The 17,127-nt window shown below is 34.5% G+C and overlaps 3 protein-coding genes across 3 annotated transcripts in view; 2 read left to right on the top strand and 1 right to left on the bottom strand.

Annotated features, from left to right (window-relative positions):
- Positions 1-587: 587 nt before the first annotated feature.
- LOC111458743 (anthranilate phosphoribosyltransferase) lies at positions 588-6,197 on the bottom strand. Its single transcript, XM_023101536.1, has 10 exons — positions 5,672-6,197; positions 4,502-4,981; positions 4,248-4,405; positions 3,911-3,994; positions 3,739-3,791; positions 3,438-3,519; positions 2,849-2,956; positions 2,441-2,564; positions 2,240-2,325; positions 588-879 (listed from the first exon to the last, which is right to left on the bottom strand). Exons 1-10 carry the CDS (start codon positions 6,048-6,050, stop codon positions 658-660), a joined length of 1,776 nt encoding a protein of 591 aa, XP_022957304.1. The 5' UTR covers positions 6,051-6,197; the 3' UTR covers positions 588-657.
- A 2,424-nt stretch (positions 6,198-8,621) lies between these two features.
- On the top strand, positions 8,622-12,053 carry LOC111458742 (lysM domain receptor-like kinase 3). The gene is made up of 10 exons (XM_023101535.1): positions 8,622-9,298; positions 10,039-10,278; positions 10,347-10,486; positions 10,557-10,646; positions 10,742-10,847; positions 10,934-11,085; positions 11,155-11,252; positions 11,339-11,477; positions 11,561-11,659; positions 11,852-12,053. Exons 1-10 carry the CDS (start codon positions 8,656-8,658, stop codon positions 12,014-12,016), a joined length of 1,872 nt encoding a protein of 623 aa, XP_022957303.1. The 5' UTR covers positions 8,622-8,655; the 3' UTR covers positions 12,017-12,053.
- Positions 12,054-14,211: 2,158 nt separating this feature from the next.
- The window catches only part of LOC111458750 (AP-1 complex subunit mu-2), a 4,509-nt gene continuing 1,593 nt past the window's right edge, over positions 14,212-17,127 (top strand). Inside the window, exons 1-8 of the mRNA XM_023101546.1 lie at positions 14,212-14,656; positions 14,905-15,051; positions 15,423-15,485; positions 15,601-15,777; positions 15,865-15,968; positions 16,499-16,606; positions 16,760-16,856; positions 16,960-17,057. Coding sequence (XP_022957314.1) covers positions 14,528-14,656; positions 14,905-15,051; positions 15,423-15,485; positions 15,601-15,777; positions 15,865-15,968; positions 16,499-16,606; positions 16,760-16,856; positions 16,960-17,057 — 923 coding nt within the window. The 5' untranslated portion in view covers positions 14,212-14,527. The remainder of the gene's footprint in view (positions 14,657-14,904; positions 15,052-15,422; positions 15,486-15,600; positions 15,778-15,864; positions 15,969-16,498; positions 16,607-16,759; positions 16,857-16,959; positions 17,058-17,127) is intronic.

The following is a 17,127-nucleotide window of genomic DNA, read 5'->3' as shown; positions in this document are numbered from 1 at the left end:
TTTTTTTTTTTTTTTTTTTTTTTTTTTTTTTTTTTTTTTTTTTTTTTTTTTTTAAGAATCAAATTAGGGTATCAGTTATGTTTTTTTATTTTAAAAAAAATTCAGCTTATAAACATCATTTTAATAGAAAAAGCATAAAATTTAAAAGAGGAAAACAAGTTGCATGTCCGTTTTTTAAGCATTTTTTAAAAATTATATTTAAATTCTGAAAGAAAGCAAAATATCCTGTCCGTTTTTGAAGTTTTTTCTTTCACATGCATCTCCCTCTTTCTTTCAGAATTTAAATATAATTTTAGAAAAATGCTTTTGAAAATTTAAATACCCTAATAAAGTAGGCTAGACGGTCTATTTTCCAGAACGTCGTTAAATCCAATTGGAACAGGTAATGGAGAATTGGGTACCATTATTATTGGCCATGTTAGATTATGAACAATGTTGGACATAAAACATTTGTAAAATTTGGGATAATCTCGCAGAAAAAAAAAAAACACAATCATCTGTAAACCTAATGTATAAAATGGGCAAAGCGGGTCCACTTCGCTCACTCAACATTCTCGAGACTATTCTCGCCTTGCAAAAGGTTAAAGAAGAAAAGGAACGACAATGAAGGAATCTGTTGAAGTTAAAAAAAGAAGAATGAAGTGCCGTAGAGAATCTTTACTTCAACTTGTGAGAAATCTTGATATAGTTCAAGAGGCGTTTAAGAGCTTTGCCACTGTCGATGGCTTCTCTTGCCCTGTCCAGCGCTACGGATACATCTTCAGCGCCATTGCATCCCAACAAATGATCCACCATCCCAGCATTCAAAACAATTCTATCGTATGCTGGTCCTTTTTCACCATTAAGAGCTGCTAGGCCCAACTCTATGTTCTTTGACACCTGAAGATACACATTGCAAATCAATGAAAGAGTGCACTGCTGAATAATAAAATTACATAAAATCCTAATGCAAACAAATAAAAAAGAAACGAAAGCCATTGGATAATTAAGATCCATATAAGATTTCGATCACAAGGACTTCCGAACCTAGGCAATCATCATGTCTATTTTTACATCAACTGTTTGTCTTACAGTTTTTTAGCACAATTTTTAAAGTTTTTATTATTAAGGATATATTCCCATGAATTCTACGATTGAGATTTCTTTTAATGTATATTTTACAAATTTCTTTAAATATCAACTTTAATGATAATACACAAAATATGTTAGATTTATAAAATTGCTCGAATATAATAGAAAATAACATACAATTTGAAGGTCCAATGGCTATTAAGGGTCGTGATTAGAACAAAATGTTTGAAGATGTCTACTGGGTAAGAATGGGTTTGGGTCGATAATACATAACAAAAAATATATATATATTAGAAGACATACTTTTGGCCACAAAAATATTTCAAATAAATACATTGTGGAAGAGAGAGAAAACGAGAGCAATAAAGCAGGAAAAGAGAAATGGAATGAGAGAGAGAGACACACAGAGAGAGCAAATCAAACTAACCACATTAGAGATGAACTGTAGAAGGTGAAGAAAAATAGAAGAGAAAGAAAAAGCAAACCCCAGAGTTTCAAAGAGAGAGACGGGGTTGGAAGTGATGAGTGAAAAAATCAATCGAGGGCTGGGGAGTGTGTAGACTTCAACAATAAAGAGCGCTGAAGTCCGTGGAGTGGGGTAACCAAGTCCTTCTTTGTTAAGTCCTTGGGCCAAACAGGGAATGAGCTTTTAATAAGTCCCCACCCCAACTCCTTTTCCTTGGGAAAATCACCCGTGAGAAAGTTGCCAAAAAGGTTTTCTGACCGGGTACAGAAAGAGCAATGTTTACTGTATCTTTGAGATTTTTTCTTTTCTAGGAAAAAAATAGAGAAAAGGCTGCAAACCTGACATCTTTAGGATTCTTCAAATTCCCAGCCTACTTTAATTTATAGGTTGAATTTAAATTTTAGTTACTCATCTTTCAATCTTTCAATTTTGTATTTATTTAGTCCCTAAACTTTAAAAATTATAAATTTAATTTCGAAATTTTCAAAAGAATTTAAACTTTACAAATCTACTAGATACAAAATTGATATTTTAATAGACCCAAATGGCTGATAATTTAGCTTAATTAATAACAAATTCCTCCCCATTCTCCGGTAAAAATTGGATTAAACCACAAATTTTATCTGTATTAGAACAAGGTCGTCCAAAGTGTTGGAAAAAAGAGATGGAAATAATAATTAGGAAAAAAAGTAAAGAAAGTACCGATCTATCGGTCCTTGGAGTATCAGTGGGTTGAAATCCATAGTCTGCGGCATTGACCGCCAGGCTGAAACTATGACGAGATACTCCTGCAATCACAATTGTTTCATTCTTTACGTGAATTCATGCCAAAAAGGTTAACTGATCTTCATCTTGATATTCAGAATTAGTAAGCCAGAAAAACATAAGGGTTGATGTTTAAACCATCAACTTCAAACGCTGATTGCTTGCTCAGTGATCGAAAACCGGAACAGTAGTTGACAGGAAGTCCTTTTGAAGCATCGGCTGACCGCAACCTTGTCGTCATTGAGAGGGCTCCTTCCTCACCCTGTAACAAGAATGAGAGAAATGTTTAAGACAATGCACAATTAGCAAATTGAGTCATAAAACCTCTCCATTGTGAAAAGGCAAGTTCCAGAAATCAGGCAAATAAGTAAACTCCATTTGGAAGTTACGGAGTTGTGACTTCAGAAACCTTATACATTTTTGCAATGCCATACCATGCCCAAATATAATCAATGTTTTATTTCATGCATACACAAGTGAGCTTAAAAAACATCCAGTGAGGAGCATATGATTTCTTAGATATAATTTAATAGATTCAATTCCAACCTTCACCACTAAGCCGGAATGAACACCCCTTCTCCTCATTAGCATTAGAAGTGGCTCTTCATAACCGTGATGATAGAATCCAGTCACAATAGCTTCCTTCCCTCTAGCCTGCATTAAGCATTATCCTCTGAGCGTTACTTATCCAGACAATACCAGTAGCAAATTACTATCGACTACCTATTTATTGGGAAGAAGCAAATCAATCAACAGTTTTATAATCATGTGCATATTTAACATTTATAACCTAGAACATGTCTGAAAGTATACATTCAACCACTTTTAGATAAAAAAAAGTCATTTTTTTAGATTCCTAAGCTAACGAACCATGTAAATGTCCAATAAACATCATGAGAAACTTGGGGTTCTGTCATTGGCTATTAAGCAAATCTACAAATAAGTTGATGCATATACCCTTAATATCATATTGTTATTGCACAATTTTATATTTGTCGCTGATATTCAAATAATCACTTATTGGTTATCTTAAGATAAAATCCATGTTTCGTAAGATACTATCAAACTGAAAGATCATGTGAAGTGCACATAATATGCTAAAAGATTGATCACACAACGTGGAGATCAATATCACCTTCACAAACTGCTGAACCTTTTCAGTCGTTGCCAATGGTGGCCGTTTCTTTATGTGCTCTCTCAGCCCAACCAATGAATATCTACAAATATAACAAAAAAGAATACTCTTTTCGCTCAAATAATAAGAAACAGGTTAAATATGCCAAACTGGGTTGGATCAATTAGGGACCACAACTAGAAAGAACTAACAGTATATGGCTATTATAAGACTGGTAAATCCAAACATTAGAGAGAAGAAAAGGCACGTTCTACAACAATAAATACACAATGACAATTAGCAAACTGATTAGAATTCATACAACGATGGGCGAGCTTCACGCTGACTTACATAAGCAAAACCAACCTCCTCATCCTGAAATATATTAGTGGTAGAAAAAAGATTAAGACGAAATATGACATTACGTGCATAACTGAGAATAACACAGGATCATAATTAATGTATATGTGAGAGTCGAACAGAAAATAGTGAACCTCAAGAAGTCTTTTAGCATGTGAGGGCATTAAGTTTGTGTTTGCGCCCATAAATTTCAGCATCTGCTCTTCAGTAACACCACCCTATAGAAGATGACCAATGGAAGAATTGAACAAACAAAGTTAAAAAAGATACACTCCGTTCATAGAGCACCAGATCATGTTTAACATAAAAAGAACATTCTGTCAAGTAACAATAAGATTTTGGATTAGAGCGATGGAATGAGTAGGATAAGAGGATGCTTTTATCAGTTGTATTGAAGCTTATCTGCGGGGAATAATCAATAACCTGTTTGCTAAAATAAAAAAGAAAAAGAAAAAGAAAGCCTGATTTGACCTTTGGGGGCATCCAATCCACACCATGGAGCAAGCAAGATTCCTCATAACAGGATCTAACCGCAGCAACAAACAATGTGCTCCTGAAATAACGTGTATTTCCATCATAAGGTTCCCCATAATGAGTCAATGATCTAACATCAGCAACTGGAGTAGGACCTATTTTCAATATTCATTATTGAATACTTAATCACGACAGCCATGGTTTGATTTTGATGTACCACATAAATATACTAATCAGTGAAAAATGCTTACCCGATTCTTCATCAAATGCAAGGCAATGTGCTTTGAGCTCTCGATCAGTTTCCCTGTTCATACGTTGACCAATTAGAAAGGCTGAAAGCAGTGAATGACTCACTCCCGACGACATCTGGCTTTCTGTTTTAAGTGGAAGCACATCTCTCATCACCCCTTGGACCTCCTCATACCCTAGATGCCCTCCTGCTAAAATTTCTCTGAGAGCACCAACCAACCTCATTTCACAGGACCCCTGCCCAATAAATTGAGGCCCAATCGAACTCCCTCCCATAATAGTACCCTCAGGATCAGCAAGGAAGATTACATCAGGAGTTAGAACTCGAACTAGGAGTGGCCAAAATGTGGTCATTGCCTTCTTTTCCCCTTCACTCCACTGAGTTGCCTCAGGAAAGACATTTGCGCGTATAGTCATTGCAGAAAAGAATGCTCCTAGCTGTGATCGTGACACTTCCTCTTCGCCTTTAAGATCCCCTTTAGCTGAAACATTGACAATGATAAGATAACAAACTCCTCCACTTCAGGCAAAATAGAAGCATTACATTAAATGCGACATCCAGCCGTGTCAGTTAAATAGGCTTCGTAGAACAGGATTGACTAAAATTTTAAGCTCTTTTTCATTACCTTTCCAATTTATTGTGTATTTAAACCATGACTACAATGACAAAATTTAGCCAACAACAACACTGGATCGATGATACATAAATATTTTTCTTGTCAAACACAGAACCATTGAACTTGAGGAAGATCAAGTTCTCTAAAATTTTGGCCTTGTATGAGAGAAAATGTATACAGGTTTTTAGTGCTGAACTGGTTCAACTTGAAGTTTTATAGAAGTTCTCTATAACTATCATTCCAATTAATTATTATTTCTAAACCGCGACAATTGTGGCAAAATATATCTAAGAATAAGATTGGAGTGAAGACGCCTAACTTTTTCTTTCTCGTTAAGCACAGAAACATTTAACTGAAGGAACAAGTTCAGCAGATTTTTAGCCTCGTATGGGAGAACACGTTTTCAAGAGTTCTACCTCTCGTCTTCTCCTCAAATATCAGCAATCCTACTCACCTCCAGCACCAAGTTCCCCCGGTAATATAAACGACGAATGAAACGTAACTAGTAACGAATATAGAAGTACCTGATGTTTCCTAAAAGAAAGAAATAAGTACCTGATCTTAAAATTGTGTCCAACACCTTAAACGCTTGTTCTTCGCCGAGCGGCCTGGTCTGTGTAGGTCCTGTGCAAACCCTAGCCTGAGCTTCCAGCACCGTCTGGTTTGGCTTCGGCAAATTCAAACTACGATACGAAGTGGAAATTGCCGGACTCTGCACATCTGATTCTGAAAGTCCTAATTGGTCCATCGTTGCCCAATCTAGTTCAGCTTTCGCGGTCAAGCATATCCGCTTCCCTCTAATCCAACGTCCTCGATCTTTAACAGGAAATACCAATGGAGTTGGAACCTGCAAACGTAGAAGATCTCTGTGTTTTCTCCAGCGAGTCTGATGTGCAGGAAAGACCGAAGATTCAGGATGGCAGAGAACTTTCATGTCGATCTCGATCTTCTACTCGCTGCAAACTTTGTCTGGAAATGGCGCAAAAAAAATGGAACACGGCTACTGGAATTTTATAATTGCCATTTTATATTGGTCTTTATCTTACAAGAGCTCAAAGGAAGCATTTCCTTCACAGTTCGATTTTCATTGGACGTCTCCTCCTTTTTTCTTATTTATTTATTATTATTATTATTCTTTTTTTATAGGTATTTGAACTCTCGGTTCTTTATTATATTTAATCCATTTGATTTATTATATTCGTTTTGAAACGAATTAATTGTTTTATAATATAGAATAATTTTATTAAAACAAAATTAATTTATGCTCTTTTGTATTAGTTAAAATCTCAAATTAATGAAACCATTCTTTAAATTTCGATTTTTTCAGAAAAATAAATCAAATTAAATATTTTTAGAAAATCCTATTATAATATTTAATGAATAATTTTGAAGCATTTTTAAATACTTAATTAACTTAAATTCAACCCAATTCATTCTAAAGTTTTTTTTTATAATTAATTTTTAAAAAAAATTAATTAGAGTACGTATTATATTCATAACTAAAATTTAATAAAACTGAATTATCAAATATTCATAAGTTGCAAGACACAAGACATCACTCATATCAGTCACTGACAGTCAAATATTTTTAATCGTAGGATAGTATTGGATTATAATTTTATTTTTGAGTTAGTCGGGTTGGTCAGATTGGCCCGACCAAAAAAAAATTCAACCTACAAACCGACCCAAATACATATTTTATGAAAAAGAATTAAAAGAATAAGAGATTAGAAAAAGATCGAGAATTTATTCTCCATCACTCTAAAAAATTCCCCCTTTTTTTTAAATGAGAATTTCATGTAAAGCTTGGAATAAGTTCTCACAAAACTCAACTTTTAGAGAAAGACTATCCCAGGTCTTATAGTTCAATGCAGTCGCGATAATTAAAATTTATGATATTTTGATCAATAATATAATATTTTAAATAATTAAGTTATACTCAATTTTATTTTTTAAATAGCATATAAATGGACTAAATTACAACCTTAAATTTTAAATTTTTAAGTATGTAGAAAATAAAAGAAAAAAACTTTTACTATTTTCTAAACTTATTATTATTATTTAGTTTAAGAGGTCCTTTAACTCAAATAAAAAAATATATATATATGATAGGTGAATAAATTTAAAATTTACGTTGAATAAGTTTATTGTATTTTAATTTATTATGTAATAAATCTTTGACCTATTCTACCTAATCATTAATACCCATATTAAACTAAAGAATTGATATTCTCCTATTTGCTAGATGTTTTGTCATTCTTAGAGTGAACTCCCGGTATTTTGGATTCATTTCCTTGCTATTTTAGATTATTCTAGAGTCGTATTTGGCTTAGTGATAGTCTAATTATTATGTCATGAAACATCGTAGGTATACTTAGATCTCAACAAACAGGATCCGACGAACATCAACACAAGAAATTAGTGATTTCAGCTTAGCCTTACAAGTAAGTGTTTTTATTATTGGAATGCATTCAGACTACATTGGATAAGTTGTAGCTCATCTATATGTTATTTCTTGTATGTTTTTTAGCTTTCTATGATATATATACTTTGCGTATATAGTCTATGTATGCTATGATCACATTCACATCTTACTCTATGAGACATTTGACGAGTCATGAATGATATGTCATGTACACACGCATGCCTCATAGGAAGGTTATGTCATGAAAAGTATAGAAATATGACATGCATCATAGCTATATACAGTGATTTGAAAAATGTGAGAGCTCGTGCATGTATGTCACGAGGACAAGATACTTCCTCAACATGTCATTGTATATACGCATACCCATGATATGATACACACTCCTTTCTTTCCATTGGTTTTCGACAGCATGAGCATGTGTTAGCCCGTAGTCAAGCCTACGAGGTACATATGCAAGCCTATCTAGTGAGAATTTATAGATAAATACTACACATCTAACTCTACTCATAAATAAAGTAGAACCCACATGAACCATAATTACACGTAATTGGTATCATTAGTTTGAAAATGAATTTATAAATATTTAAGTTCATGGAACGGTTTTAATAATTTTTCGCATAACCCGTCTGTACTGTTATTAAAAAAAAAAAAGTAGATTCGTTCCATTAGGGATCTACTATGCTTTTGAATCGAACCGATAGAAAATGAAAAGCAAGGAGAATACGCCACGTGGAGCATCTCATCCCCATCAGCCGGCTTCCTCAGACAACTAATGTGCGAGAACGTTAATGATGTTCTTAATCATAGACGCCAACAAGACAAAGGAAAAGAAACAGAAAACCAGTTGGCTTCGTATTATCCCCCGTCTCCTCTCTCCTTATTTTTCGTTTAATTAAGCGAATATATTTATTTATTTACATAATTAACCACTTCAATATTCAACTCAGCCGTTAGTATCAATGGCTATAGCTGATTGGCTTATTGTTATATCGAAATACGTCAAAATTATTATTATTTTTTTTTATATTTATTAAAAAGGGAAGCGTTAATATTACCTCCTCTGTTATCTTTCTTCCTCACAGCGAAACGAAGAACACCCAAAAGCACTGCCATGGTTTCAAACGCCGTCGTTTCACACTCCATCTTTCTACTAATTTTCTTCTGTTCTTCAGCAATCTGCATCCCCGACTCTAATCAAACTATGTTTCCAATGATATGTTCAACCATAATGAAATGCGACGCGTCGTTATATCACATCAACAACGGCCAGCAGACGAAAAGCGAAATCTCCGCCGCGTACTCCGTCAATCCATGGCAGATTCAGCCGATTCAACGCGGAGGCGTGCAAGACTACCTAATTACCGTACCGTGTTCATGCGAATCGGCGGACGGCGTATCCGGAACGGCGTATTTTCACGACACGTCGTTCAGAGTAGGAACCGGCGACTTCTTGAGCGATGTGTCGAATCGAAATTACAGCGGACAGGTGTGGATATTCGGCGATCCGTTGCTTGTTGCTGGAGAGGAATTTGGGGTGAAATTGTTGTGTGGATGTGTAGAAGATGAGTCGAAGATTGTGGTGAGTTACACGGTTCAGTCGCGTGATACGTTGTCGCAAATCGCTAGTTTGTTAAGAGCTGATGCGACCGCAATTCATAATTTGAATGCAAAATTGATTGAAGACCCTGCCTTAATTGTTCCCAATTGGGTTTTGTTTGTGCCGATGTTCAAGAATGCGTACCAAAATACCAAAGGTAACCTTATAATTCTCCTTAATTTTGAGTTAAATTATTACTACATTATTGTTTCCATTAAATTTAACCTTATTATTATTATTCTTATTAATTTAATATTTGTTACTTAAAAAGATTTATTAATAAAAAAAAATTAAAAATTAAGAATCTTTTAATAATTTTTCAATTATAAAAATAATTAAACAATAATAACAACAACTTGATCCAACCTGTACTTATCGATTATAAATTTATAAATTTATTTAGGTTGGGCTGGATTCAAATAAATAAAATTTTATAGATGATTTATTATTAATTTAAAAAAATATATTTTTGGTTACGCTATAATTATAAATACAAATTTTTTAATTTAATTTTCATGATGGTTTTTTTATCATTTATTCTACTTGGAAGGGTATATATACCTAATTGAATTGTAAAATTTAATTAAATATTCCTTTTATGGAATTATATTTTAGGAAGTTTTGAAAAAAAATGAACCATTCAAACCAATCTAATTTAAAAAAAAAAAAAAAGTGATCGGGTTGGGTTCATTATTTAATAAAAAAATTTACCACCCGAACAATCGAGTTAGGTCTAAAAAGGTTTCAACTCGACCCGACCCGATTCAACTCAACTTTAACACGTCTAAAACATGGGTTTTCTAATTTGTTTAAATGCAATTAAAATTTTTAAAAAACTAATTAAAAAAAATACCAATATTAATGAATTTGCAGCTAATATATGCTTTGTGGGATTAGGACCGACAAAGAAACATGTGTGGACAATAGTTATTGCAATATTAGCTACTTTGACAGTAGTTTCACTGGGAACATTGGCTGTCATTTTTATAAGGAGAAAATTAAAAAAGTCAAAGCAAAACAACGACCCCCAAAATTCAAGGGCACCTTCCAGGAGTTTCAGTACTTTCGGAACCTCCAGCTTCCAATATCCCTTCTCGAAGCCCAAATCGGAAGCCCAGAAAAGGTCATTCAGACAAGGTAAGAACAAACAGATCAGGGTTAAACATTAATTACTTAATTACTTACAGTAAAATTATCATTTACAGATGTTTCAGCCTTTGAATCCGAAAAAACTTTGATTTTTACCGTTGAGGAGATCCAAGAGGCTACGGCTAACTTCGATGAATCTCGCAAGATCGGAGAGGGTGGATATGGAATTGTTTACCATGGAGTATTGAATCAACAGGTTTTTATTTATTTATTTATATTAAATATTAAAAAAAAGAATTTATAATAATTACTTGTTTAATTTGCAGGAGGTTGCAATTAAGAAAATGAAATCTAATAAATCCAAAGAGTTCTTCGCAGAATTAAAAGTCCTGTGTCGGATCCATCATATTAATGTGGTATGTTAGCGACATTAATTCCATTACTTTTTTTTTTTTAATTTCAACATATTTTAATAAATTATTTATGTTTTATAATGTTAAATATTTTCCAGGTGGAGCTTCTGGGGTATGCCAGCGGGGATGACCATTTGTATTTAGTTTATGAATATGTTCCTAATGGATCCTTGAGTGACAATCTTCATGATCCACTAAAAAGAGGTATTCTAAATTAATTAATTAATGAGATAAATTTAAAAAATAAAATAATTATCAAACGAAACAATAAAAAATTAATAATGATTTAGGTTATCAACCTCTGTCGTGGACCACAAGAACGCAAATAGCTTTGGATGCTGCAAAGGGTATCGAGTACATTCACGATCATACTAAAGCACGATATGTTCATCGGGACATAAAGACGAGTAATATCCTCTTTGATGAAAGTCTGGGAGCAAAGGTAATGTTTTTATTTAACCTTATAATAAACTAGTTATATTGTATTTAACGGTTTCTTCTTTTACAATAGGTTGCGGATTTTGGACTGGTAAAGTTAGTCGGACGGACGAACGATGACGAACTCGTAGCAACCCGACTAGTCGGAACTCCGGGCTACCTTCCTCCCGAGTAAGAAGAAAAATAAAGCAAATAATCCATATCTAAAAATCTCCAAGTAATTCAATTAATTTTGTTTGGTAAATTGTGTGTAAAAGATCTGTAAAAGAGTTGCAAGTGACCCCCAAAACGGACGTATTTGCGTTTGGAGTGGTTTTGGCTGAGCTGATTACCGGGAGAAGAGCTCTGATTCGAGACAACCAAGAGCCAAAGAGAACCAAGTCGCTAATCACGCTTGTAATATTTTTATTTTTATTTTTATTTTTATTTTATTGTATTTTAGGCCAAATATATTTTTGAGTATTTAAAAATTTGTTTAGATTTACACGATATTCCAAGGGGAAAACTCTGAGGCTGCTTTGGAGGCTGTCGTGGATGGAAATTTGCATGGAAGCTACCCGATGGACGATATTTATAAGGTAAAACTACGAGTACAAACATATCATTTGAATGAATTACAAGGACCAAATAAAAAATTTTAAACTATATAAATCAATTTGAACCAATTAAAAAGGTTTTATAAGACAAATAACTCAATTTTTATTTATTATTATTTATTTATTTTTATGTAAAATGTGAAATGAAAGTGTAAGTTGAATGGGTGGGGGCAGATGGGGGAAATAGCGGCATGGTGTTTGAACGAAGATCCGGTGGGGAGGCCGGAGATGCATGAAATTGTTGCTTTGCTGTCGCAGCTTATGACGTCTGCCGTCGAGTGGGAGGCGTCACTGGGCGGTAACAGCCAGGTTTTCAGTGGCCTCTTCACTGGGAGATGATCCACAATTTAAACTCAAATTCCATGTTTACCCTTTTCCCTGCTTCTTTTATCTTCTTCTTTTGTATTGTTTTGTGGGATGAAGGAAGGCTGATTGTAATTATATTTTTATTTTATATCTAATTAATCAATTAATTTTAGTATTTTAAAATTACAAAAATCTATAGTCTTGAGCTGTTTGTGGCTGTTAAAGACAGAGGAGATATTGAAATTTATATTCATATTTAACAAAAAAATAAAAATAAAAAAATTTCTTTATCTCATACCCACTTGCGAGATGCGCTTTCTGAACAGGCTGCTTTATTTCTCTGTCCTTTCCGTCCTCCCGGGTTGGGCTCTCGCGTGTCCTGGACCGATCAAATCAACCAGCGACCGGTTTACAGAACAAGGAGTTAAGCAAGAACCAGGAGATTGATAAAGAACCCAGTCGAAGCTTGACTAAAAAGGGATTGTGTTCAACTCCGCGAGTTGACTGGTTGGAAGGGATTGCTTTCTGCCGTTTGTTTTTTTCTTCGAGATCTTCTTTTAGCAAGGGCCAGGAGATATAGAAGAACCCGGTCTAAGCTTGACTAAAAAGGGCTTGTGTTCAACTCCGCACGGTTGGCTAGTTGGTTGGAAGGGTCTGTTTTTTTCTTCGAGATCTTCTTTTAGCAAGGGCCAGGAGATATAGAAGAACCCGGTCTAAGCTTGACTAAAAAGGGCTTGTGTTCAACTCCGCACGGTTGGCTAGTTGGTTGGAAGGGTCTGTTTTTTTCTTCGAGATCTTCTTTTAGCAAGGGCCAAGAGATATAGAAGAACCCGGTCTAAGCTTGACTAAAAAGGGCTTGTGTTCAACTCCGCACGGTTGGCTAGTTGGTTGGAAGGGTCTGTTTTTTTCTTCGAGATCTTCTTTTAGCAAGGGCCAAGAGATATAGAAGAACCCGGTCTAAGCTTGACTAAAAAGGGCTTGTGTTCAACTCCGCACGGTTGGCTAGTTGGTTGGAAGGGATTGCTTTCTGCCGTATGTTTTACCTTCGAGATCTTCTCTTAGCAAAGTAGGTTCAAGTCACACTTTTGACTTGCTACAAGTTGGGCTTAGGAACTACAGCCAGCCGCTTCCCCTATAGTCGTCAGCTCGTTCTTGACAAATTTGATCAGGTGTTCATAATCTGGAGTAAAAGGATTCGAACCTTTGCATGCCGGTACCAAAAATCGATACCTTACCACTTGGCTATCCTCCATACGGCCTTGTTTTGGACGGTAGAACGAGGAGATATTCAAGAGGAATGATGTATTTTGTGTTACTTTGGTCAAACTTTTGGAAAAGAACCATTTTAGTAAATATTACATTTTTAGTTTACAAATTTGATTCATAGTTTCTTTTACTAGGTAGTATTTCACATATTTCAAGCTCAGACCGTTAACTATTTGTATGCTTATCTAAGTTTTTAGACACGTATGTATGTAAGACTCGTTTTTGGTCAAATACGACCCGTCTACTAAACTCTCTGACAACCTGTAACATCATATAATTTGACGGTCAGAAATTCTCGTTATTCTTAACTCAGCACACAATGCATCGGTCACGAATTTTGTAGGGATTAGTAAACTAAAAATACTCGTATGCAACCCATTGCATAATCAACTCATAAGCATAACATAGAGTCATACAACATTCCCATTTTGAGCTCGTAGCATGATCACATTTTATGCATGTGTTCATAAATATCACAAATTAAATCATGCCATTCACACATATCAATAATTTCATCCATAATTCTTCTACTAATCTACGACTTAATAGAACTAGTTCTTACAAATATAACAAGCCTTAATCCATTAACAACATTTTTTTTAAAATTTAGTTTCTTTATTTTTACTTATACAAAATATTACAGGTCAACTGGTAAATTAAATTTTCGATTTTCAGAAAATTTATTCAATATAATATTTATGATCAGGGTTCGTCATGTTATTATAAACACTCCTGCTCAAAATTGATATTTATATTCATATTTAATTAATTTGTTTTAAAACTAAAAATCAATGTAAATAGTTTGTATTTTAAAATAACTGTATTAAAGAAAAAAAAAAGAAAAAAGAGAGAGAGAGAGAGTAGAATTTACAAGTATAGAAACAATTTATTACGAGCCAAAAATAAAAAAAGTAGACCCAAGTATTTGAACAATAATTTTCAAAGTATTTTCACATCCTTACGCCGAACATGAATTTATTTATCAGAAAAAAGAAAACTCCCAATTGCAAACTAAAATAACTCGGAAATTGGAACATCTTGCCGCAGATCGTCCTCTAGTAATGGTCGAGCGTCGGAATCCAGATGACACAAGTTTCTGGCGCGACGATGTGCCGAATTGATTCAAGTAGATCTACCGTTCTAGCCAGTTGATTCTTCTGCTGGACATCGCGAGATCTCCTTCAAGTTCTTATGCTCTCCTTGTTTTCGCGAACAACCTAGCTAGCCGGAGGAAGAATTGTTTCTAGTGATTTACAAACCGTTTTCTGATTTGAATCAATGGCGGGGGCGGCCTCCGCGCTGTTCCTATTAGACATCAAAGGGCGTGTTCTCATTTGGCGCGATTATCGTGGCGATGTCTCGGCAGTTCAGGCCGAGCGCTTCTTCACCAAGCTCATCGAGAAGGAGGTTCTGGATCTTTGTTTAATTTGATCGGTCCCTGGTAGAACCATAGTCTTATTTTCTTTTTAGGGCGAGCGATTTAGTTTCTGTTTACTAGTAAATTGGTGATATGCGATTGAATCAGAGAAATTGGAGGTCCTCGTATCGGATTTGTTTCTAATTATATCATTAGGAAGCAGATTCAAACAAAGAAATGGCAAATAAAATGTTTTGAGTCTCTATCTAACAAAATTTTCAAAATCTTTTGATGTCAGGGTGATCCGCAGTCTCAAGATCCAGTAGTTTACGATAATGGAATAAGCTACATGTTTATTCAGCACAATAATGTGTACCTGATGGTTGCTGCGAGGCAGAATTGCAATGCTGCTAGTCTTCTTTCCTTTTTGCACCGACTAGTTGATGTAAGTTGTATATATGATCAGAGCGTTCTCCAACAACGTATTTTGGTCTTTCAAACATGTTTAATTTGGATTAATGATAGTGTACCCATTATCTTAGTTCCTAAAGTTACAAGGTTCAATAAGACTTTGGATAGGATTTCTAAAAATTCAAGGCTACTTAGGATCTTCATTTTCTATCAACAAGAGGAGAATAATTTTTTGTCCGATTAGCTTACCTTTCTGCGTTGTGTCTGCGGTAAATGGTAATGAAATTCCATTTGTGTTTTCCTTGCAAAATATATAGGATTTAGGTAGGTTTTGGGACTTCTGAGCAAATATGTTTCATGAGAAAGAAAAGAAATAAATTATTGACATGAATCGGTATACCACAGGTCTTCAAGCATTATTTTGAAGAGCTGGAAGAAGAATCACTTAGGGACAACTTTGTTGTGGTGGTAAGATATGCCTCTCACCGACCGAATCCTTATAAATTTCTAACTTTTACCGTAGCATGTATTGTGATTTATGTCAGGTGGTGAATGATAATATTAATGCTTATATTCTTTGTAGTATGAGTTGCTTGATGAAATCATGGATTTTGGTTATCCTCAATACACCGAGGCAAAAATTCTTAGTGAGTTTATAAAGACTGATGCTTATAGAATGGAGGTTGCTCAGAGGCCACCCATGGCAGTAACAAATGCAGTTTCTTGGCGGAGTGAAGGTATAAATTACAAGAAGAATGAGGTATGTGTTCTTTGAAAGAATAAGCTGCATATGTTCATTGGTGATTCTTAAAGCTTAGTAGGTAATGTACTGTTCTTATTTCTCCAGGTCTTTTTGGATGTGGTGGAGAGTGTTAATATACTTGTCAACAGTAACGGGCAAATAATTAGGTCAGATGTTGTGGGGGCATTGAAGATGAGAACTTACTTAAGGTCTGCTCTCATAGTGGTTTGAGAAATTTACATCTTGACACGGAAAAAGCTTGTACTTCGTTCACTTCCATATTGCACACAATATCCTCAAAAGTACTTTGTAATCAAGAAAAAGTTTTTAGTCTTTCATACGTCTTGTTATTGGTTTGCTCTCTCTTTTACTTTCAATTAAGAAACGATTTTAAACTGTTCTAGCAAACTCTGAACTGGGAAACTAAACCGTTCAGAAAGTATGATCTATTTAATCATTCTAGCGAGCTTAGAATAAGTGTTAACTTTGAAAACATGTGAATATTGTCTATGCAGTATTGTCGAGATCTTCATTTCTTTGCTTTCTGTTATTTCAATGCTTTATTATTATGTACATAAGCACTTATTCGTAACTTGGCCTTCTGGTATTGTTGAAACCTTCATTTTTTTACTTTCCAGTCTCCCCATTCAGTGATTTGTTATAATATCCTTCTCATTCCATTTGTATCTTTGCTAGTTGGTTTGCAGAAATTAAGGTTTGGTTTTGTTTATTGTTGTAGTGGTATGCCCGAGTGTAAGCTTGGGCTCAATGATAGAGTATTATTGGAAGCACAAGGCCGAACCACAAAAGGGAAAGCTATTGATTTGGAAGACATCAAATTTCACCAGTATGTATCACCATGTGGTGTATTCATTTTCTTGTACTGGCAATATCTGTGCATTTTGTTGGGCTCGGATGCTATATATAGTAATGTATGACTTCATAAGCGTTAGGTCAGTTTATATGTTATCTAAGCATCAAACCAAATGCTTTTTTTTAGGTGCGTACGTTTGGCCCGCTTTGAAAATGATCGGACCATATCCTTCATACCACCAGATGGAGCTTTTGATCTCATGACTTATAGACTGAGCACTCAGGTTTGATATGTTCACGTGGATGCTATTTTCTAAGTCACGTTGGTTTATTCATTGCTTCCTTTTATCTTGTAATTTGATGTGCTTCATCGTTTTGTATCGACAGGTAAAGCCTCTTATTTGGGTAGAAGCTCAAATTGAAAGACATTCAAAAAGTCGTATTGAGATTATGGTAAAAGCAAGAAGCCAGTTCAAGGAGAGAAGGTATATTAGCCTTTACAAAAAAAAAAAAAAAAAAAAAAAAAAAAAAAAAAAAAAAAAAAAAAAAAAAAAA

Source organism: Cucurbita moschata, unplaced genomic scaffold (assembly GCF_002738365.1).
Source record: "Cucurbita moschata cultivar Rifu unplaced genomic scaffold, Cmos_1.0 Cmo_Scf00021, whole genome shotgun sequence".
Taxonomy (NCBI): domain Eukaryota; kingdom Viridiplantae; phylum Streptophyta; class Magnoliopsida; order Cucurbitales; family Cucurbitaceae; genus Cucurbita; species Cucurbita moschata.
The sequence above is the reverse complement of the archived record's forward strand: the minus strand, read 5'-3'. Positions and strand labels throughout refer to the sequence as shown.

Excerpts from the sequence above, each read along its gene's own strand:
- LOC111458743 (XM_023101536.1), bottom strand. The coding sequence starts at position 6,050 with ATGAAAGTTCTCTGCCATCCTGAATCTTCGGTCTTTCCTGCACATCAG. Across the intron at positions 3,520-3,738 it reads CGTGAAGCTCGCCCATCGTT|ATATTCATTGGTTGGGCTGA; the intron begins GTATGAATTCTA and ends TTATATTTGTAG. Across the intron at positions 2,565-2,848 it reads ATTCCGGCTTAGTGGTGAAG|GGTGAGGAAGGAGCCCTCTC; the intron begins GTTGGAATTGAA and ends TTCTTGTTACAG.
- LOC111458742 (XM_023101535.1), top strand. The coding sequence starts at position 8,656 with ATGGTTTCAAACGCCGTCGTTTCACACTCCATCTTTCTACTAATTTTC. Across the intron at positions 10,647-10,741 it reads GGATCCATCATATTAATGTG|GTGGAGCTTCTGGGGTATGC; the intron begins GTATGTTAGCGA and ends AATATTTTCCAG. Across the intron at positions 11,253-11,338 it reads CCGGGCTACCTTCCTCCCGA|ATCTGTAAAAGAGTTGCAAG; the intron begins GTAAGAAGAAAA and ends TGTGTGTAAAAG.